Below are 24,494 nucleotides of genomic sequence, written 5' to 3' on the forward strand. Positions count from 1 at the left end.
TTTTAGCAATCAGAACTTGTTTTGACTTACCAAGAAACTTATTTTAAGAGCTTGCGCAGATTAAACATCGATTTGGTGCGACGAAAATGGGCACATAATTGATTTTGATGAAAATTTGTTTTCTTCTTCCTCTCATTGGCATTAGCAAATCATTGATTTAGGGTTTGCAAAATACATATTTTTTCTAAATAGTATTGTTGGTTCCAAATGATGACACTTTCATATAATAAAACTGTCTGTGCAACATTCATTATTATCTAAATATTAGATAAAAATTGGTGTATGACATATACTAATAAAAACTTGTTCGATTCATCTTAATATTTGCTATAGATGCAACTGTAATTGCAAATAGGTTTTATTACTCTACGTCTCAACGAAACATAGTATGACCTAAAATGTGAGAAGCTTTTGACAAGTGTTATCGCGAGACCATTACTAGGAACAGCCCGGTGTTAGTCTTTTAGTAAACACAGTATAAAAAAATTGTGGTAAAAAGTGAAATTAGAAAATTAAGCCGAAAGTCTTTTTTTGGGTTTCGCGATGCGTGAGAGTCGAGTTTTCAAAAAGATTGTCTAAGTGGTTCGCGGACGTCAAGCGACCTGCTCAGTCGCTTCACCTCCGTCGGATACATTCACTACAAGAGTGTCACCGTTCACGAATATACATTTAAAAAATACACATCGAGTCTCTACGTTCCTAAACTCTGATTTATAACAAGGTCTGCGTGAAAAAATTCTGTGTCCCGTAACTTACGGACCGCACCTCGTAGACGTACGGCCTTCGTGTACCCGGACCGATCCACATGTTTCCGAACGCGTAACCGCTTGACACTAGACAGTTCTAAGGAATCGTCGTCGTCGTCACATTTTGCTTTACCATTTGAAGTACCCTTTGTTACATGAACGTGCGCTGCCGCACCATTTGGTCTCTACGAGCGAGGGACACAACCTACCCCCTCGCCGGGCGTGTTTTATCACCTCCCTGCGACGCTGCATCTCCCCGATTCCGCAAGATTTACTGCAAGCGCTCCACTCTGACCAATCTGTCACCCTGCAGTCTCGCGGTGGACCTACAGCAAGGGGAAGCTTTTCAAAATATTTACATTCTTATAAGATAAATAGCCCAACTATCGGAGAAACTTTAATTATTTTTGTAGTAAGAAGATTTTAACAAAATCACATAAGAAAATATGTGTCAGTTAATTCTTCAAAGGTTTGCAAAACCTGAAATCCAACCAGGTCGGCAGAGTGTAAACAACCGGTAAGTCACCACAAAAAGGAAGATAAATGTCGGTTGCTTTTAAGGTCATATGGTCGGTTATAGGTTTCAATTGCGTTACTTTTTATTGTTTCGAAAAATATGTTCAATAATAGGTAATTGATACTCTAAAAGTGATAAATTAAGGGAAACAGATTTTTCGAAAATGAGTGAATATTTTACTTTTTTAGCGTTTGTGTTTATTGCATTATATTTACGAGGGTGGGGTGAAGAGTTACCGACCTGACCAAGAGGTGGCGCCACTAGGTCTACTTTTGGAACTTTTTGAGACCACATCCCTTCAGTTGTTTCCGTGAAAATGAAAAATTTGGAAAAACGTCTGTGACCAAATACTTCTATTTCAAAGGTTTTACACCAAAATAAATTAAAGAAGAGATGGACTTAACACTAGGAGCGTCCTCCTCATCATATTTAACTACTGAGCAGTGCGTTTCTGAATTTAAAACGGTTCGTGTGCGCACCTCTGACGAGTCTCGCCCTCGCCCGTTGAACTAACAACAACTTCAAAAATGATTAAGACAAGACTTGTAGGATGTCAGCTGAACGTATGTGAAAAATTTATATATATATATATATATATATATATATATATATATATATATATATATATATATATATATATATATATATATATATATATATATATATATATATATATATATTAAATTTTTGCAATTTTTCTAATATTTTAATAAAATTTTCAATCAATTTTCTATCAATCTGAATTATTTTTACGGTGTCCGATAATTGGGCCACAGAAAAACTAGTTCCATAATACCAATTCTACTCTCTCGTTACACAGTATCTATGCTACCGACTTACGTATTTTTCTGGGCGTTTTCTTCAACTTCCGGTATTTCTTGTGCTGATTCTTGTCTTTGCTGTGGTTCATGTAGGAGTCCACGATGCTGTTCATTATTGCCTGCTTATTCCCCCTTGGAACGATGGCGGGGAAGACGGGGGAAGTAGCCGAGGGAAACGCCTCTTCTTTTGGGTTACTAAAAATTTTTTTTGCATAACAGAATTTATTAGATAATGGATTATTTTATAGGTCGTCATGCATATTTTTCCCTGCAAAGATATCAAGTATAACTCATAACCATGAATATCAGAAAAGTTCGGTTAGTAGGAGACTGTTGTTACTATAGTTACTTAGAATCCTAATTAGAGTTGATTAATTTTTTAAACACCCTCTATATTTCGTCTATGCAAGTTAAAGACTTGCCATTTGCAACCTTAAAACTAGGTTAAATTTTGTCAAAATTAAAATTGCGTAAGTTATAGACAGTGTAGGTAGATATGATAAATGTAATTGTTAAAGATTATCCCAAAAAGCTATAATAAACAGAGGGATGACATTTAAAAAAAATCCCTTTAACACTTTCGACCATTAATTATCAATTATCAATTATTGTTATTTACTTTCCTCGAAGATTAGCCGAATTCTTTTAATATATAAAATCACAACTGCAGATTGGGAAAACAATGTCTGGTATACGCTACTATAACTCAAAAATATTTTCTGTATCACTTTTTCCTTATTCATCAAAAATTAGGATAAAGACACCAATTTGAAAAAGGTCTTTAATTCACAGCTTAAAAGTAAATAAATAACATTTTTTCTAGAAACGAAAAAGCAAAACAAAAATTGAGCCCCGATAATCAGTTAAATTACAAATGTTCTTGACGCTGCATTTGCAAAATAACCCGTATGCCTGGTGCCCATGGTACATTGAAAAAATTGATATCAAATCATGACAACTTAGATTTTTTTTTAATTTACTGGTCTCTATGATCCCTCTCAGAACACCACTCCACAAAAATCTCACAAATACTAATATTTCTATCGAAACTATTAAATATATAAAAAACAATACAACTGGAAAATAATACACAAAATGACAGAAAACATTGCAAAAGTCCTAATCACCTTCAGAAAAAAAATTGATTGTTAATAGTAATTAGCTCCCAATTTTGTCGCAGCAGTTCTGAGTCAGATGTTTACGTATGAGCAAAGTTTCTTCTAGGACAATTATCACCGGAACGAACAAGAAGAAGAACAAGAAGAATACGTCCTGAAAGCGGAAAACGAACATGCATCATTGTACCAGAAAAGACTTCATGCAAATATAAAATTACCACTAAATTCCTGTTATCTGTTATTTTAGTTGATAACAGAAGCGAAATAATAACTGATGTTTCATCATAAGAAAATTTCCTCCATGTAAAATTTCGGAATAATATGTGCGTTGTCCATAACGGAAATTGTCCATCAAGATTTTAAAGAAAGTCATATCGAAAATGTTACGGTGTTGCCACGGTGGCGGCTCGACGCTTGCTACTTGTATTAGTACATCGCAACGCGAAAATCTTTGATAAATGTCACAACAGGGCATTATTTCCCGTCCACTTTGCAGTGGACTTGACAATTGATTTAATTTTTGATTGGTGACAATTCTACCGTTGACAGTTAGATGTTTGTTTTGGTTAGATAAGATTTTAATCGAGTTTGGACCAGGATGACAATTATTTTCCTTATAACTTGAAAACTTTGATGGTTCCCATTAAGAAATTCAGATTTCGACTGGGATAATTGCAAAACAGTGGCTTATTAACACTCAACTGCCACAATTTTGATTCGATCTGTGCCGCAAACGATATTTTTCCATAAATGAGATTAATTAATTTTTCGAAGTCCGTTATAATCCTAACAAACAATACTCGCAGTCGCACACTTCGTTAGAAGCAATGTCCCGTTTTTTCGGACCAATCGTGGTCGATGCTTCAGGACTTTTCTTCCGATGCTGGTCTTAAAGTTAAAAGCGTCTTTTTTTACCATTCTACGATATGCCAAGCAAAAATAAAGAAGTTAATATCAAATTTTGCATTTCCATTTTCATCGTGTCTCAAAGAGCAGAAGGTACAGTTTTTGTAAAAATAATTCAAAGTGTTTTTGGGAAAATTCCAACGAAAAACTTCGTGTTGATCGCAATGGGTGAAAACCCCTTCTTATTTATTGTTAAAGTATAAAAGTATAATAGAAATTAATTTTTAACGGATTGTGACACCGACTTTTAGTCCTGTTAGGTAAAATCTCATTTACAGGTAAAATTCGAGCCGAGAATAAGAAATAGATTTGTAGTTAAATGATAACACTTATCGATTTAAAACAAGAGTAATAATTTTTGAGGATTTGTGATTCTGCTTAAGGCAATCTGTTCTATTTTGTAATGCCAGTCTAAATAAATGAAATACAGGCAAAATAAAAAAAAATGTTCTAGGTAAAGTGCCATCTAGAATTCCAATGAATTCCAAAATGCTCCAAAATTTTTCAAGCATTTTCTATAGTGGATAAAACTGAATAAGTTCATAAAATCACAGCGAATTCAAAACTTCAATATTTGTTTACTTTCTGACTAGCCGAAAAGTAAGATTAAAAAATTATGGTCAAGATAAATCGAACGAGTGCTTGAGGTTGAGTTTTCATTTTGATAGTTCCAAGTATCGATCTGTGCTCAAGATGGCTTTACGAAAAGATAATACGGCAGTCAATCCCAACAGGAGTGTTCGTACTTTATACTATGATTTTTGACGAATGCATTTCCAGCGTTGCTACGCGGGTCACGGTTCTGCCGCGCGTGACTAAATACGCCGACGTTGACATTATTTTATTCCGTGCGCGCCATCGTCAATAAATCAAACCGCACACAGTTAACAATCAATTTCGAATTCCCGCGTCGATATAATATTTATCTCTTTCGTTAATTACGAACCTGCGGGGAACGAGGCCATTGTTTCGCCATTTCGACAAAATTAATCTGCACAAGGCGGCGATTTTTTCTTGTCGATAAACGTTGACAGAGAGCTCCAATCCAACAAGAGGCGACACTGTTTTGTTTGTTAGTCTGGTATCATATCTCACGTTGTTCAAATGTGCTAATTGGTAAGAGAGTTTTTCTTATGTCTTTGATTGTGTCTTTTATTTTATTTCGATTGCTATTTAACATCGTTTCACTCATGCCGGAAACTTCTTGTACTGCAAATGTCACTTCCAGACTGGCCACAGAGGTCATTTCCTTTTATTAAGAATTAATATTAATATATAGTATTAAAGAAAATGTTCCAAAGAATAATATTTTTGAACGTGCTCTTTTGTTCATACGAGTTGGCCAAGAAAACACTTGGAACATTAGTGACAAGTTGGGTTTACTTTTTTTGTTTCGTTTCTAATTCTAGGTTTTTGGGGAGCGAGTATTTGACAAGAAATTGTTTTAAAAAATGAACACGAATTAACAATAATTAGAAGTAAACGCATCAATTATTTACCATCATTTCAGATATATTAAAATCCGAGAATATGGAATTGAAAAATGCTTATCGGGAACATGTTTTTTCTTATAACGGTCAAATTTTTGAACAAACGTCGGGAACAGCTATGGGTTCTCCACTATCACCAGTCATCGCGAATATATATATGGAAGCCTTCGAGAAGAAGGCTTTTGACACCTTTCATCTAAAACCAAAATTATGGAAACGCTACGTCGATAATATTTTTGTTATTTGGCCTCATGGTCAAGAAACCCTAGTACATTTTCTTAGACATTTAAACTCGATACACTCTAACATACGTTTTATCATTGAGTTGGAAGCTAATAATAACCTGCTATTCTTAGATATTCTGATCAATAGAAAATCAGACCTAACATTGGGTCATCGTGTTTACAGAAAATCTACGCACACAGACCGATACCGGAATGCATGGTCACATCACCCTCCGGCCCAAAAATCCATGTATATGCGGCAAAGAATACATTGGAGAGACCGGACGAAAAATATCAACTAAGCTCAAAGAACACGAACGAGCCTTACGACTAAGACAAATAAACTCATCAGCTGTGAGACGGGAGTAGAAAAAATACACAATTACATACTGATCTAGCGTGCGGGAAGCGTCACTTTACCACATCAGTGAATCAGTGACCATGAATCCGAGCCACTTCAGACATTCCCGGGATTTTACCGAGCGGATTTAGGAGCAATCGGATGTTTTGGGAGATTTTACCGCAAGGCTAGAATTTTGACGTTTGTGCATTCTAACGGTTATGTCAGTGAATGTATGCCTGTTGTTTTACGAAAATGTACCCAACAATTAATGGTCGTAGAAAAAGTGTAATACGCAACACGTTCGGTAAACTTTTGAACTCGTGAATCAAATGCCATTTACCGCACTTTTTACATAATATACTATCATCATACTGTCTTTGTACAAGTATTGCTTTATTAATGTCACGCTAATTATTATTTACTGGGTGCCAAGAAGTGCCAGTCGCTGTGTTTTTGTTATGTTTGCAATCTGATGCGAACATAGCATAGAAAACATTAGTGATTCCGGAAGTTCCGATCAATAATTGTACAATACAATACAATTTTTTAGTTAGTTTAGGTAATTATTATCCAGAAAGTCTTAAGTTTTTTTTTGTAGATACGTACATTAAAAATATATCTTATTTTTAATTTAAATACAAATAAACAGTATTATTATGATTTAAGAATAAAATTTTAAAAAATATAATATTTGCGTCTGACTCCTGTCTCTACTCACGTCTGTAAAATACCTAATTACGCACCGATCTAGCGTGCGGGAAGCGTCACTTTACCACGTCAGTTTCGTTTCCCACGAATTCGAGCCACTTTGGACATTTCCGGGATTTTACCGCACGGGCTTGGGAGCAATCCGATGTTTTCGGAGATATTTCCCTCGCTTTGAACTTTGACGTTTGTCAATTCTGACGATCATGTCAATGAATGTATTCGTGTCGTTTTGCGTAAATGTACAACTAACCAAAACTAACGGCCATAGAAAAACTATAGTATGCAACACGTTCGTTAAACTTTTTAAGCCACTCGTTTAATAAACACTCGCTCCGCTGCGCTCCGCTCGTGTCAAATAAATTCATGAGTCAAATTCCATTTACCGCACTTGTTACATAATATATTGTGATAATAATATGGACCCAATATTAATAGACAAAGAGGTAAAACCTATATTCTATATACATACATAAAACCTAAGATTTCCTTTGTTTCTAAAATACTTAAATACCACAAATTGTTTCTGTGTGGCGTGGGTATAAGTCTCTCCTCTTTCCCTAAAAGTAAATGAATTTATATTAAATTCAAATTAGAATAATATCGTTAATTGAATACCGATGATTATTATGATACACAGAATGAGATATAACCCAAATATTTTTAAGTGTATAAAATCCTCCTCAACAATTTATTATATTTATTATACTAATAATTTTGAAAATTTATCTACAAAACACCGCTTATTTTTTGTATTACTACATACTACTTCCCGCAAAATTATCTTGTCAAGTACTGTAATATTTAATTAATTAATTATTTATGTGCGTAAGATGTATTTGGTTTTATTTAGGTATATTATTCTATATATTAATATATGTAAAAATTGTAAATGTTTTTATTGATGACAATAATATAAGTATAAGTATAAGTACAAAATAAAAATAATAACAATATAAAGTTCGTCTTTTCGTGCATATCTTTTAAACTTAAAAAATGTAATATATTTTCGAATACCACAATTTTGTTCTATGAAATTGATAAATAAAATGGTAATGACAAAGACAAGTGCTTAACTCACTTTCTTTAAAATAAATTTCTCCTAGTCTATAAACCTAGTCTATAATCTATACAGCCGCCAAATAAATTTCGATCTATAGCGGCTATGAACTTCAAATGAAGCGATCGAGACGAAAGCAAGGTTACGAAAAATACCCCCTCCCCCCTTCACGATCGGTAGGAGCTCTCTGACGTCGACCTCTTGTAGTAATTTTCGTACTGGACCATCGGCGGTGGCAGAAACGCGATTTTCATGAAAATTCGTTGCAAACATCGGGAAATATCAGGGGAAATAAATATGAAACACCGGTATACCGATCGATCGGTATATTGCAAAGTGTCGGACGATATTCGGACGCGATGCGTCCGACTGATAATTAAAGTTTTGCAATAATATCGACGCGTACTACATATGTCGGCGACATATTGGATGTGTTAATGTTCGCTCTTTGTTGGCGGTTTTGCCCGCCAGAATTCGACAAACCGAACGCGGTTTCCCGTACGATAATTCATGGATATATTAAAAATATCCAATCAAATCGTGTGTTAATTAAAATCGATTTATGTTTAAAATTTGTAATCTCTAACATTCCCTACACAAGATCTGTTCACATATTAACATACAAAGAAGTATGCAACAAACTGAACAAAAAACATAAAAAAAGGAAAGGCGTACTAAAATAAGTGGAATCTCCATAACATATTCAACGTAAATAGCATATGTACAGGTTCTGTTCTCCGATACCCCATTTCTAATTGGTCCATTTACTGAATTTAAAAAAAAACTTCAAAGAGAGCTTTGTTAACTGTAACTACTTTTGTAAAGAGTGATAAATTGTTTTTTTATGAACTGTGTCCAAAATAATAAAATACCAGATCAGGAATTAATGCATTTCTTTGAGAACAATCAATTAGAAAATGTCGAGCTACATTTTACATTGGCTACAAAGGATGAAATATTTCACATAATAAAAAATATTAAACGCTTTAGGTGATGATAAATTAAATATTACTCTAGTACAGCTTTGTTGTCCTTTTATAATCCCTTTTATTACATATGTCATAAAAGAATGTATATTGAAGTGGTAATTTTTCAACAGTTTCAGTCAAGGTCTGAAGAGGCCAACAGGAGGATTGGCGAAACGTCAGCAAGTTCGACTCAGCAAAAACAGACGCAGGAGGAATCCAGATGTTTTGAAAAAAGTATTGAAGTCTTATTTTCCAAGATTTTGGAAGCACGCAAAGTCACACCTTTTCCTAAAGTAAGGAACTCCGCAGAATTTAAACAACTCTCTTTAAGGGTTTAGAAAAAGCAATTGATAGGCAAATAAGAACATTTTTAGCTATCTTGGCATATTACCTACAAAACAATCTGGGTTTAGAAAAAAATAGAGTTGTGAAAGTACTTTCATCGATATTACAGACGAGTTACTGCGGGCATTGGATGAATGCAGAATTAGCACTCTAGTTTTATTTGGCTTTAGCAAAGAATTTTACCTGATCAATCATAAATTGCTTTAGTGAAGATGTATGCGTGTTTCTAAATTCGTTATTATCCGATAGAGTTCAACATTGTTGTATGCAATCTATACTTTTAACTTTGTAAAGGGTTTGAAATATTGTAATTATCACCTATAGTTCATGAAATGAATCAGTCTGAAACTAAAATTAATACTGATTTAAAGAACTTTTATAAAATTGCATTCGATCATCTACTGAAGCTACATCCAACGAAGTCGTCGGTGTTGCTTTTTGGAAATGACTCTCAAGTATATAATGTAATAAACAAAATGACCATAAAAGTTAATGACACTCTTATACCATACTCGGAAAAAGTTTAGGATTGACCTTGGACTACGGGCTTACATTACAAACAAATTGAGAATAGCATATGGGAATTTAAAGTTAATATACAGTAATAGATATTTTTTATAATTGCTACAAAGAACCTACTTTGTGAATCCATCGTTTTGGTTTGGTTGGCAATCTTTTTGAACCCTGCTAACCAATATCGTATCCAGAAAATACAAAATTAATGTTTGCGGCTTGTTTATGGAGTTCGCCGGTATGATCATATTTCTCCATACTTGGCTGCATCGGCTTGGCTTAACATGTGCAGTAGATTTAAGTTACACCGTGCTACATTCTATTTGAAATTAATTAGGAATAAATCTCCTGAATATCTTTTCAACAAAATCACTTTTCGTTCAACACTTGAATTTAAGAAGAAAGTTTATATTGAGAAAACCACAACATCGAAAAGAATTGTTTAAAAGATCATTTTCTTATAGCATTGCACATACAATAAAAAATTTAAGCCTTTTCGATTTAACAATATGAAGCAAAACTTTTAAAAACGGTTTTAAAAAAATTATTGGAACTGTAATTTCTGAATCGGATAACCACTCTGCGGATTACCCTTGCCCTCTCCTTTCAACCACGACTTCTCTCTTTATTGAAAACAATATTTAATAAATAATGTATTTAATTTTGTTTTGTTTGCTTTTATTTTGTAATTTAGTGTACATTAAATTAAGGCTGTTTTATTAGGCCTTTCGTTTGCCCTAAAATTAGTACAATCTAATATTTTATGGTGTAATAATATGTACATTTGGCACAACAGTAAATTTATTTATTATTATTATTATTATTATTATTATTATTAGCATTATTATAGATTCTGATCATAAACCTGCTAGCTTGCTCATTCCCTATTGCCAATAAAATAAATATTCTAAGCATTGCTCTTATCTACAAATGAATCTAATAATGATACTCTCAATTCTTTCCCAAATATACTAAAAGATATGTTTATTATCTAATGACAGATGATGTCAGATGAGAGATGAGGTTTACGTGGGCAATGACACTAATAAATTTCTAGGCCCCCTCCTTTTTTTAAATCTATGTGTCAGACTTCCCTTCTATTTTTCAGTCATGCACATAACATTATTACGCTGATGATACGCAGCTTTACATGTCGTTTAGTCCCGATGAAAGCATTCTTATGATCTTGAAAATTCAAACGAATTCTCGAGGAAGATTGAGATAAAAGATTTTGACAATACGCACAAACTCGATATTTTAATACAGGGTGAGCCAGTTAAATTCACAAAGAATGTAAGTTGTTGCCTCCAGAAATGTTATATGAACTTAAAAAGGATATATCAACACAGAAATGTCCTAAGCTGAAAATAAATGCTGTGTGACTCGCTGGTCCTTTCATAGGTTAAATTTAAATTAAAAAAGCACGGATATAGGACGAATACAGAAACTTCAAAAATAGTTTTTGCGCATAATTTATGGAATAAAAAAGCGCAATCCGGTCAGTGATACGTTAAAATTGAATGGTTGGTTAAATATGCAAAATAGGAGATACCTACATAGAGCAACTTTCTACCTTTGGATTTTGACTATTAAAACACTAGTATTTGTATCGCAAGATTCGCTTCAGGACTGACACCCCCTCTCCACAAAACAGAATTATATAAATGGTCTTTCTCCTACCAGATTTCAGAAGTACTTAACAAATTGCATCTTGAAGTTAAAGAATCAGTTCCAAAACAAAGATTTAAGAAAAAAGTGTCCGAGAAACTATATTTAGAACACCGAAAATAGGGCTGTTTAATAACCATGTTAACTCGTGTGATTTTTTGTTGTTGTCACATTTCTTATTTTCCTTATGTTTATATAATTATTGAATAATTGTCTACTGCCGCCAGATTATGCAACCATAAACGTTGTTGGTCGTATGCGTCACTTTATTATTACTTTTTTATTATTTTAGTTATTATCTTTTGTCTTTCGTGTTATTATAATTTCTTTTTTGAATTTGCCAAACACTTATATGGTCATTTTGCTGTTGTTCAGTTATTTATTTAACTTGCCCTTCTTATTATATTAATTATTATTATCTGCATTTGGGAGTGGGGTGAGATGTGTTCCCTAAATATGATTGGTTGGTAAGATATTTCTCTTAAAGTAATTATGACTTTAAACTTTCTGTCATTCTGTCATGATAATTTGGATTGAAATAACTTTAACAAACGCTAGCGGCTGACTCACATGGTATTACTCAGGCTGTTGTCGTAAGTGTAGGGACTACCGGCAGTACTGGTGCTGTACGGGGTCGACAGAGTGTACTGTTTAAAATTTCTCGGTTTCGACTTTTGTCTCTGGTGGTATTCCTGTTCTTGTCTCTCCTCTTCGATTGCAGTCTCGATGTCGTTATTGTTTTGCGAGTTTATCGCGTTCGGTGAAAGATGTTCCATTTTCAGCACGTCGTAGCGTCGTTCGTCTTCGGTGTGGTGAAATACCTCGGAAAGTTCGTATTCTTTTATCTGGAACCCAATGAAAATTACATTGGAAGACTGGGAAATCATGTTTATTGCACGAAATACTATCCCGATGCCAAAACAGACCTGACAAGTAATAAAATGTGTGAATAAGTTTAATGTTGACTGTACCCAAATATTATTTAAGTGTGGCAAAATGTTTGAATTCAATTTGAATTGAAATTGAGTAAATACTTGGTTAAATTAAGTAGTATAATTAATAATGAAAAGACATCGAAACTCTTGCAAGGAATTAGTTTAAGGAGTAATACGTATTAGTATATTATTTTAAAAAAAGTTTCTTATAGTTTGAATGTCTAAGAAAATCTAGTAATTATTCTTGATCACGAGGCCAAATAAAAGTATCAGCGACATGGCGCTTATATAATTTTGATTTTGGTTGGAAGGTATCGAGAGTTTTCTTCTCAAAGGCTTCCACAAATAAATTCGCAATGACTGGTGATAATGAAGAACCATCACTGACCACATATCAAAAGTTCTTAAGAAATGTAACGTCAAAACCAGACCCACTTGTCCAGAAATCTCTCAACATCTTCGATCCCTCAAAGACAAAAATTCCGTTTGAGATGCCAGGAGTTTGCAGCATTCCATGCATATGCGGCAAAGAATATATTGGAGAGACCGGACGAAAAATATCAACTAGGCTCAAAGAACATGAAAGAGCCTTAAGTCTATATGTAATATGTAATCAATTTTTCTACGAACGAAAGATCAGAGAATTTATAGAATTCTATAAGCAAAAAAACAATCTTAAACGCGACTCAGGTCTTTACCTGTCGCCAAAGTGGCTGAAGATCAACTCGCCCTCGTAATATCCAGTGCCAGAAGAAGAAGAGGAAGAAGAAGAAGAAGGACTTAATTCTCATTCATAGAAGAGTTGAAAAATAAAAGCACAGAAGTCGAAGCTGGAATGTGCAAGCTAGCAACCGTGTTGCAAGCAGAGATTACCGCACTAGAACACTGCGTGAGACAAATAAAGACGACAAAAATTCGTAATAAAATAGTTGCGATTTTCGCCGACAGTCAAGCGGCAATAGAACTTAAACATTCAAGTTAGTTTTGGATTGTCATAAATTATTAAGATTATCAAATTTGGTAATAATTTCTCTTATTTTCAGTTCACTAAAAATCCAATAATTCAGTGTGCAGTTGTCATTAGGCATCGAAAAAATAGTTTGAAAATATTTTTTTTTGGGTCTTGTTTTCTTTGTTGTCCTTGTATTCAAGATGTTTTTGAGTGTTGAGTTTTCCCGTAAAATGTTAATTTCCATTGCTCACCTTTATGAACTGAAACGTCGCGATCGGCGGCAACCTTTTCAAATAGGGATAGAAAAACGATCCCGCAGGATGGGCCGGATAGTGGGCGGTAATTCTGTACGTTTCGCCTTGGGGTGCGGTGGGCCAGTTGGGTGCTGTAAACGTAAAACCGTTGTCTGTCCCGGCATCCATGGGATCCACCTGTAACATAAATTTAGTGTTAGAAGTTCTTGATATTATATTAAAGCTCTTAAACTTGGTTGGCAGAATACAATAAAAATATGTTGAGCAAAACAAATGGTAGTATTGGAGAACAATGGATTTTAAAAAGTAAATAAAAATAGCACCATGCATGAATTGAAGAAATCCGAGTTAGTGTGGTTACTTTAATTATTTTCAAATTGGTGGCGATATTGGCAAAGAGAGAGGGATCTAGGCCGACAAGCAGAGTTAGACATTATTGCATAGAATAATGTTATATACACTTTCATTACTGACTTATGGAAAGAGAAAGAATGACAGAAGTAAAGAAAGAAAGAAAGAGAGAGAGAGAGAATTAAGTTTAAGAATTTGTCCACTTTGCCCATTTATTACACATACCACTTCAAAATACTGCATTCAAGTTATTCAAGTGACCCATTCCTCATACGTACAATATTATGCCAAAGTTTTACCGTTTCTGACATATTTTGAATTTTATGACAAAAGCGACGTTTCCAGGTTAAATATATTTATCGATTTCTTCAACTGAAAGCCGTTGTGATATATTTTGAATATTTGTAATATAAATGAATACATACAGAGTTTTCAAAGAGCAATATTTAAAATTTAAATAAAAAAAATGTAAAAAAATGTTGATATATAAATTCTCAATAATTTATCGATAAAATGTGATGTTATCTATATTTTACGTCTTTATTTTTATTTCGGGCATGTTCCAATTTTTAAATTCTTTTTGGCGGTAAAAGTCCATGAGGTCCTATCCATAAACCTCTAATCAATCGAATTTCTAATAGCAATAGACCAAAAATTCAGGTTCTTATTTTAGTTCGCTGGGAAAGTTAAAATGTATGAAATTGTTTGGTCATTTCACAAAAATGGTTTTTGACGGCAAACGGTACGACCTATATTCGACTTTTCGGAATCGGCCGATAGAGGCAGGAAGTAATTTCTTGAAAGCGATTAAAATTTTGCATGGAGGGGGGGGAGGCAGGAATCCGAATCCGGCAGTATTTTTGGAAAATATCGGTAATTTCTCTATTAAACCTATTTTGTGCTTATGTTTTGTTTCCATTTTGTCATTTGTCGAGAAATGATTAAAAAAATAAATTTTGAACATTTTTGGATAATCAGTGTTAGTTTTGGTAAGTTACGAAGAAACAAATTTCATTTTTACATATTTTTGTACGAATGTTGCAAATAATAAACTTTTTAATTTGAATTTTATTTCCAAATATTACTAGTTTTTCCATTATTAGTTCACCCTTTCTTTTATAAGTAAATTAAATCGAAATAAATAATCCAAATAACTTTCGCATTTAGGTTTTTTTAAATATTTTTGCGGGTTTGGAGATATAGTGCGATCCTGTACATATACAGAGTTTGTTGATAATATGGTGGAGTCGCGGTTATCTAGAACGGCTCGACGCATGGCTAAGGCCTTTAGTTTGCATATTATGCTAAAGCCGACGTATTTCTTATTTGCCAACAAAACCGGAAACAAACTAAGCAAACTCCTAAAGGATTGCATCATAAAATCGGAAACAAGCTATAAATAAAACCGTGCTTTAAGAAAGTTTCAAGGAATTTGAAGAAAACAAAAACAATTATGAAAATTATATTTTGTGGATATTTTAATTTCAATAACTTTTTTCCGCTCATAACCCCATATGCAAGTACTAAACTTTTATTGTATATTTTTAAATATTTGTATAATAGTAACAGCAGTACGGACCTCTATCGTGATGCTGTCTAGCCAATTGCCGTTGACGCAGAGGTTAAAACTATCGATACCGATGAACCAGTCTGGCGACGGGACAATCCTGGACATCAAGGACACCTGCAAAATGATAAAATATGCGTATTAATCAGCCAAATTGGATGGCGATTAGCTGATCGATCGGACGGGCGTAAATAATTTTACATATTTAATTCTTTGTTAAACGTTAATTCAGATTTGGATAATAAATGTAATTACGTTGAATTAGGGAAGCGATAGTTCAATATATCTGCAAAAACATGTTAGTCGCCAACGATTTAACAAAAAATAATTCTCTTTGTACTGGCTTATAATCCGCTCAAAATGTATATAGGGAAATATTGATAATTAATTACCAAATAACCAAGTTTGTCACAGAGTTTGACCCGCATGCTGTTGATGATACGAAAAAATAAAAGAAAGAAATCATATAGACAGATAAAATCAAATACATACATCTGATGGAGTACTACCTGACGCTGATCTTAAAAAAGTTAAAATTTTGCAGAAGTACTTTATAAGATTTTTGCGTAAAAAGAAGAGAATCCAAATATTTTTTATACCTTTTACAAATAAACCACAACTACGGTATGCCGTGGCAACAAAATCAGAGCATGGTTGTCTAACAAACGTAAAAGGCAAAATAACCTTTATTTTTCTAATGCAAAAATTGTTCAAACTTTTACCACAGCCCAGCATTGATCGGCTATATATTTTTAAAATAAAAAAAAACAAAATTAAAAAATTTAGCTTTTCCATTCTTTTTTTTTATTATGATGGTAAAACAAATAATAACAACTTTTTTTTTAAGCAACACTAAATTAATACGAAATATTACTAAATATGACAACAAAAAATCAAAATCAAAACAGCAGTGAAAGCGCAGTACTTTTCTTTTCAATAAGGATCGCATAAATAATATAAATAAAATATTTCCAAATAAACCGAAAAGAAATAATATATTCCTGCACATTTCAACAGTGAGTCGAAATGCTGGAAAAAGTAGTTCTAAACCATACCATATGTTTTAGATTCCTTCAAGTAAAGTTAAGGAAAGACCCGGTCAAGCTGCAAGAATGAAATATGGCCGAACAGGTCCGTACTTTGCTTAGAATTATTTGTAATTATGTATGCAGGTTCAAGCTTTGTAGAACCTCAATTAATTGCTTTTTGGTATAATGTTCGTGAAAATAAATGTCGTTATTATACATGTAGTTTTGGATTGTCGCTGTTGTGTCGCATGAGGAAGGTGTTTTAGTCAACTGTCTACTGTGATAACTTGCGTTGTCCATTACAACGACGCTATTAGAAGCAATGTTTGGAACTAGTTTGTTTTTAAACCAACTTTCAAATATTCAAACTTTCAAATAAATCAGGTTTCATCCAAATAAATAATTGGCCTTTGTTGTTCTCTGTAAATGCTAATTTTTTCTAGATATTCCAGTGGCCATTTCCGAATTCTAAAAGATTCCATTAAAACTTCCATCATCTTTTTCAAGCCTCAAGTCTCCTAATTAAGATATCTAATGTAGACACGCTTTGTTCTTCGTATAACTGATAAATTTTACGCCGTATTATATCTTGATCACTTTCATCTACACTCGAGAAAATGTCGGCATCGCTTCTTTTTTTCCTCGCTGAAATGGGATTATTCACAATTTTCCACACAGAATTTTCATCAATGTGGCCGTTTCTTCTAAAGATGCTTGCCTGCTGGCACCACGTTCAATGAGAGTCAAATAAACATTGTTTATATCTTCCTTAGTCTGCAGAGAATATTGTTTTCTACATTTGGGCGGGAGCATCTCCTGAGATACACTAGACTCGAACATATTTTGCATAATTCGCATACGATTCAACACACGCTGTAACACACGCTGTATTACATACGAAATAAGAATGATTACTAATAAACTTAAACTTAGTAGCATACCAAATCAAAGAATGTTAAACACAGGTAGGTATAAAATTATTTTCTATTACGGACCACAATTTTACCTGAATTTAAATTCCGAAACTTTAGGCAATAATCTTGTTGCATTGTATTAATGACCACCCTTGGATAATCCCATTGAAAAGCAATTGGTCCCTTTCTTATATCTATAAACAGACCATACCTCAAAAACTGCAAGAGTTGGAAATAAAGACTTAAACATTTCAAAGCAAATATTATGTCCTTGAAATTTAAAAATCTATAAATAACCACAGAAGAATTTTTAATGCGCAAACAAGATTCGTTGTGCCTTCACGACATCTTTTCCACGTTTCCGCTATTTAATATGGTTAGTATGGAGTTACAGAGAATATGGGGAGTAAAATATTTTATATTGACAGACTGCTACACAAAATTATTCTAGCAATAAAATTATAATTTTCTCTCAACTATCTCAGAAGGGTGCGTTTTCTGTAAGCGAGAGCCCATACGGTGTCGGTGCCATAGTTATACAAATACAAATGATTTATTGTGCATACGTAATACATATTACCCAAAAGGAAAGGATTAGACTATCTTACATATTTCCTGTGGTTAATATTTCATAACAACATAAAATGGTAACTAAAAAATAGATTCAAACTAAAATCTTCACAATCAGTTGCGTTGATCTCTTACATCTCATTTAAAACTATAGATAGAGAAGGACAAAAAAGGCAAGAAAATTAAGGAAGTTCAAAAGTACCTCATGGATTCTCAATTATCTTAGAAAGCTGCGTTATCTGCAGGCGAGAGCCCATACGATATCAGTACCATAGTTATACAACTACACATGATTTATTGTGCATACGTGGTTGTGTGTGGTTGGCCTTAGCAGATAGATACCAGACTGCATGGCTCCTAAATAAATTACTGTGTTACTACAGTAAGAAGTGATTTTTAAAAGTAAAAACGTACGCAGGTGAAGTATTAAGATATACGGTATGTACGAATAGGATATAGTATTGGAACCTAATAATTATAATTACTTAACTACACAAGACCTGTTAAAATTAACCTACAAGATCGAGTCTTAAATCAAACAAAGGACTAAGGGCGACCATACACTACAAATACACAACAAATAAATTATAAGATTAAAATTGTTATGAAAGAGAACGAAATTACAACAAAACAGCTTTTTGATTTGATACAAGGATTAATTACATCAAATTGGGAGATAAAAGAGCAGATTATGCAATCCAGAGAAGGCGTTAAAGCCGAGATAAATTTAGTGAAGGATGAGTTATTGAATGAACTGCAACTGACCAGGCAAGAAAATGAAACCTTGAAACTAGTAAATAGGCTTTTGAGGAAAATAATGGAGAAACTGGAAAAAACCACTAAACAACATAACTTACGGAAATATAACTGCGAGGAAGAAAAAAATATATCAAGAGATCTTGACAAATTTGTCAAAATTATAAATAACGACGCACAGGTTTCTTGTATATCTCAAGATTTTAGAAATTTGTATCGTCTGGGAAAACTGAAAAAGGACAAGACTAGAGCAATTTTTATTATAATTTTTAAAGGGTAATATACTTAGAAACGCCAATAAGCTCAAGGAACAAAAAATTTTTGTCTTAGTAGATTACACACACAATCAATACCAAGATCGAAAACTGCTAAGAAAACATCTTCAAACTGCCAGAAATAGAAACCAGGCAGCAGAAATAAAAAAGAATACTCTTTTCGTTGACGGAAAGAAGTTTCTCATTCAAGATTTAAGAGGGATAGAGAGAGAAGACGAAAAAGCAGAAGCAAAAGAAAATCAACAATCTCAAAGAATACCGACCTGAAATGAAAACCAGAGGACTCACCCGAGGTAAATGAAGACCGCAATCTGAAGAGCAGAGCGAGAAGGGCAAGAAATCTGTCTAAATAACAAAAATAGCATACTTTTTTTTTATTACTATAAGGCTATTAATTTACGACTTTTTTTAGTTATATTCAAAAATGAATAATTACATACGAGATTACCGGACTGATAAAATTTAAACCACAAAAATTAGTTGTTTTAGCGATTATATAAATATCTCAAAAAACTCTAGTAACTTTTTTTCGATATACCTCACAAACGTACGAAATCTTGGAAAGCATTTTCTTGAGTTGCAGGCTTACCTTACTAGTTTTGAAATAATTGTGTTAACAGAAACCTTTCTTCTAGCCGATACCTCGCTTTTAACAATACCAGGCTTTAAATTAATTTATAATGAAGGCGACGTCACCAGTCACGATGGAACTGTTATTTATATCAAGGACTCTATTAACTGTGAATTCAACATTGACTTTCTAAACGATATAAAAATAATAAATTTAAAAGTTAAGCTTAATAGTGAACTTTTTAATATAATAGAACTCTATAGATCACCATCATCAAATGTAGAACAATTTTTGAATCAACATAAAAATGTTTTGAAAAAGCATGATCATTGTATTTTGATAAGCGACACCAACATAGACTTGCTTGACGATGAATATTACATTGAAGAATATAAAAATATTTTAGGAGAGGGCTTCATAAGTCCAATAAATGATGTAATAAGACCACAATTACATACATGCCTTGACCATGTTTTTTTGATGTCAAAAAATACTCCAGATCAGGGAGAGTCATTTATATTTTTGAACCAAATCACAGATCACTGCCGAATTGCTATGCATTCAAAGAAACTTCAAATGACAAAACCTTGTTTAAACAAACTGAACTACATAAAAAGTATATTGATAAAAATAAACTAAAACAACTTTTAAGTAATGAAACATGGAGTTGTATATATAACGAAACAGACATAGACATAATAGCAAAAAGCTTTATAGATATCATAAAAACAAATATAAAATCAGCAACAATAACAAGAAAATATAATAGTCAAATTGTAAATAAAAACCCCTGGATTACACCCGCAATATTGAAATCAATTAATACAAAGTACGAATTACTAAATAAAACAAAAAAATATATAACAAATCCTGTCTACGCTCATCAATACAGAGTGTATAGAAACAACCTCAATAAAGTTCTTGACAGTGCGTATACTACATATCACAAATCTAAAATGGACAAAAATCTTAACAAACCTGACAAACTGTGGAAAAACGTAAAAGAACATACTTAACAAACATGAAACGGAAAAAGAAAAATTTTCAGAAATTGGAAATAACGATAAGAAATTACAAACGAACAAGAACAGAATGTTTTAACAAATATTTTAGCACTGTTGGAAAAACTATGAGACAAAAAATTGCTGTAAATGAAACAATCACATTTCCTATGCCAACAAATGAACACTCACTCTTTTTAATGCCCACAAATATCGAAGAAGTCACTCAAATTTTAGCAACTATGAAAAGTGGCAAAACTCCTGGCGATGATCCAATCAAAAGCGAAACTTTTAAAAAATACAAAGAATTTCTAACACCTTACAAAAAATTTCTAAAAAATCTTAGAAAGGTCATTATCAAACCCATACATAAATCCGGAAATAAAAAGTTAGTCTCCAATTATAGAACCATCTCAATTTTAAACAGTACTATTAAAATTATAGAAAACATTTTAAAAAAAAAATCCAAATTTGGATTTCAGGATGGACTTTCAACAGAGGATGCCTTAGTCACACTTATAACAAGTATAAGCAAATTAGTAGACGATGGAGAAAAACTACTGTGCGTTTTTGTTGATTTGGGGAAAGCGTTTGATACGGTTGATCATCACAAATTAATTGAAATCTTGGAGAGGGCCGGTGTCAGGGGTGTTGCCCTAAATTTTTTAAAGAGTTACCTTTCTGAAAGAACAAAGAAAGTTGAAGTAGAAAATCTGGTTAGTGAAGAAGCAAATGTAGAGTTTGGCGTTCCCCAAGGGCCAGTTTTGAGCCCGATATTGTTTATACTTTATATTAGTAACTTATGTAATAGAAAATCTCTTGGAGAACTAATATGCTTTGCGGACGACTCTGCCATAATCTACAAAGATAAATCCTGGGAAGCACTTCCGTCAGTTACGAAAATACTAATTTTATGCCTTTTGGATATTATTGCGACTCTCTCCCACACTTCCAAGAACTGAATATCAAAATAAATGCGAATCATTCTGTGTCCATAAAATATAAAACCACAATCAAATATTTAGGGATTATACTTGATCCGCATTTAAAGTGGGGTGAACACGTAAAATATACAAGTAACCGCTTAATCACTCAAAGATGTATATTAAAAATAATTTATGACAAGAATAAACTATATACAAGTAATAAGTTATTCCGAGAGAGTGAAATTTTAGATATTCGTCCACTTTTTGTGCAAAGTATAGCAATGCGACAATACAAGAAAAAAGACACGTTATAAACCATAAAACATAAACCTAAAATCGGGCACAAAGTAGTAACAGGTTACCTTCCTCAAACCAACACCTCACTAGAACAAAGATTCTTTTTATACTTAAACCCAAATATCCACAGTGAGCTACCGATTGAAATCAAAAATATAAATTCTTGGCTGCTAAGTCAAGAGAGATCGAGTACTCTTTCACTGCTAATGAAAAAATATGGGTAGCTTAATAAGTACGACAAAAAAAAATAAATTCTCGAATGTGTCAAACTATCCCCAACAATGATAAAAACACTTAACCAAGAAAACGTATCCAGAACTAGACTAAACTGTACCTGATCGTAACAAACCAACGGCCAATAAATTTAATACAATCACATTCCATAACAAGCTTGTTATTGCAACATAATTTTATCACTCCTTCCCTAGCTTATTAAACTACGTCTTCTGTTTCATTTTCATTTTGGTTTTTCGTTCAATTTGTTATCCTTCGATTTTTCATTACCCTTTTGACTTTTCCAATTTGTATTGATTTTTCCATACATGTATAATTTAGGCAGGTATTCGTTATCTTTCATTAACCCTTCATACTTTTCATAATTATATAAGACCTATAAGCTTCATTCTCACCGACAAGAAGTATTTATTTGGAGTTATTTTAGTCTATTTATCAAATAATCGTAATTATGTTACTCCCGCTTCTACTAAATAATCTTTTGTTTTATTTTTTTAACGTTTTTTTGTATTTACGGGAATTAGTATGAATAGCGTTATATTGTAGTGGTGGTATTGTGGCTGATATTGATTGATAAATAAACTTATTATTATTATTGTAATACATATTACCCAAAAGAAAAAGATTAGACACGCTATCTTATATCTTTCCTGCGGTTAATAGTTTATTACAATATAAAATGGTAATTAAAAAAATAAAATCATTTTAAAGTATAGCTTCGCAATCAGTTGAATTGATCTCTTATATATGATTTAAAACTACAGATACAGAAGAACAGAAAGGGAAGCAAATTGAGGAAGTTCAAAAGTATCTCATGGATTCTCAATTATCTCAGAAGGCTACGTTATCTGTAGGCGAGAGCCGATGCGATATCGGTACCTAGTTATAAAAATACAAATGATTTATTGTGCATACGTAATACATATTACCCAAAGTTAAAAGATTGGACTCCCCACCTTACATCTTTCAGTGCTTAATATTTATTTACAAAATAAAATGGTAACAAAAAAATACAATCAAACTACGATTAAAGTGTAGCTTTGAAATCAGTTGAATTGATCTCTTAAATATAGTTTAAAATTATAGATAGAGAAGGACAGAAAAAAACAAGAAAATTGAGGAAGTTCAAAATTTTCTCATGGATTCACGATATAAAATGTCTGAACCGTTTTACAAAGCAGATTGCCGAAATATTTAAGTTCATTATTTTTAATTACTTTATATAAGGAACATTGAATTATAGCCGTTTTCATTTTAGGTAATTATAAACTACTAAACAATGATGTGGATATATCAGTGATCTACTTACTCAGTTTTGGTTTAAGTTCTTCAGTAAGTGTACGCTTATTATTATGAAATATGATTAACATGTGCATTGAATATTGGACCATAATTTAAATACATCCCTTAACTTATTCCATTAATTTTTAAATTGACATATTTATTCGAGAGTTCGATAACTGTACCAAGGTCAGAATTTGTTTTATACATTTTTTTTCATCACCATTTCAAAACAATATGGACAAACAAATAAATGCATAGGGATGAATCACATTCGTAATGTTCCAAATCACAGGGAAATTTCCTACAGTAACGATATATCAAAAATATACGTAACATATTCAACTTTGCACACACATAAAGAGTATACAACCGAGGCAACAAAAATTGACGAACATTATACCACAATTTTAACTGAAATAAGTGCAATTTATGCCATGTAATACCACAAATAAATACTGCCGAACCAGCTACGGTAATTGCCTCAATCTAATCACAAAATTCGAACAGCTTTGTCTTGCCGCGAAAAGGAGATAAATGTTAAAATTTACATTCCAACTGTTAACTTAAATTAAACCTGTCAAGAACCTCTCCCAGAAACTAATTCAACTTTAATTAATAAACAAATACTTGGGCTCTCATAACGCCGGGCAAAATATTTAACGAAACCAGGAAGAAAGGTGGCGTCTTTTTGTTTCGGTCTACGCTGGGGGCGTACGATTTAACCTTTTTACTGATTTAACAAAACCAATGACGTTTAATATCCGACGGAGATTTGACAAGCCTGCATTGTGCTTTCTCCAGATAAATGGTGTGGGCTTTTTAATGAAAACATGAATACATTTTGCTTGTTTTCTTCACAAACTACTTAAACGTGGTTTTCGCTCATATTTATTGGAAAAATTAACTTTTAGAACTCGTATACATTACCCATGCACAGAATATATCACTTTACGCTATGAAATTTCATTTTAAAGAACACGCTGTACGGACAAATGCACCTTTATGTAATATGATCATTATATGTGTATATTGGTTAAATTAACAACTCAGTTGACTTTCGAAGAGTTGTATTTATTAATTTTTAAAGATTGTAATTAAAAATAGTTAATAATCAATCTTACTTGGAATGAATAAATTATACTGTATAATTAATAA

The 24,494-nt window shown here is 32.7% G+C and overlaps 1 protein-coding gene across 1 annotated transcript in view; it reads right to left on the reverse strand.

Moving 5' to 3' along the window:
• Positions 1–872: 872 nt before the first annotated feature.
• Positions 873–24,494, reverse strand: part of LOC132702272 (spondin-2) — a 371,908-nt gene continuing 348,286 nt past the window's right edge. The window contains exons 3-7 of the mRNA XM_060670811.1: positions 15,496–15,600; positions 13,563–13,742; positions 11,995–12,269; positions 2,104–2,279; positions 873–1,072 (exon numbers count right to left, since the gene is read on the reverse strand). Of these exons, the coding sequence (XP_060526794.1) occupies positions 876–1,072; positions 2,104–2,279; positions 11,995–12,269; positions 13,563–13,742; positions 15,496–15,600 (933 nt within the window). The 3' untranslated portion in view covers positions 873–875. The remainder of the gene's footprint in view (positions 1,073–2,103; positions 2,280–11,994; positions 12,270–13,562; positions 13,743–15,495; positions 15,601–24,494) is intronic.

This window comes from Cylas formicarius, unplaced genomic scaffold, assembly GCF_029955315.1.
Source record: "Cylas formicarius isolate icCylForm1 unplaced genomic scaffold, icCylForm1.1 PGA_scaffold_5__7_contigs__length_24384050, whole genome shotgun sequence".
In the NCBI taxonomy this organism is placed as follows: Eukaryota; Metazoa; Arthropoda; class Insecta; order Coleoptera; family Brentidae; genus Cylas; species Cylas formicarius.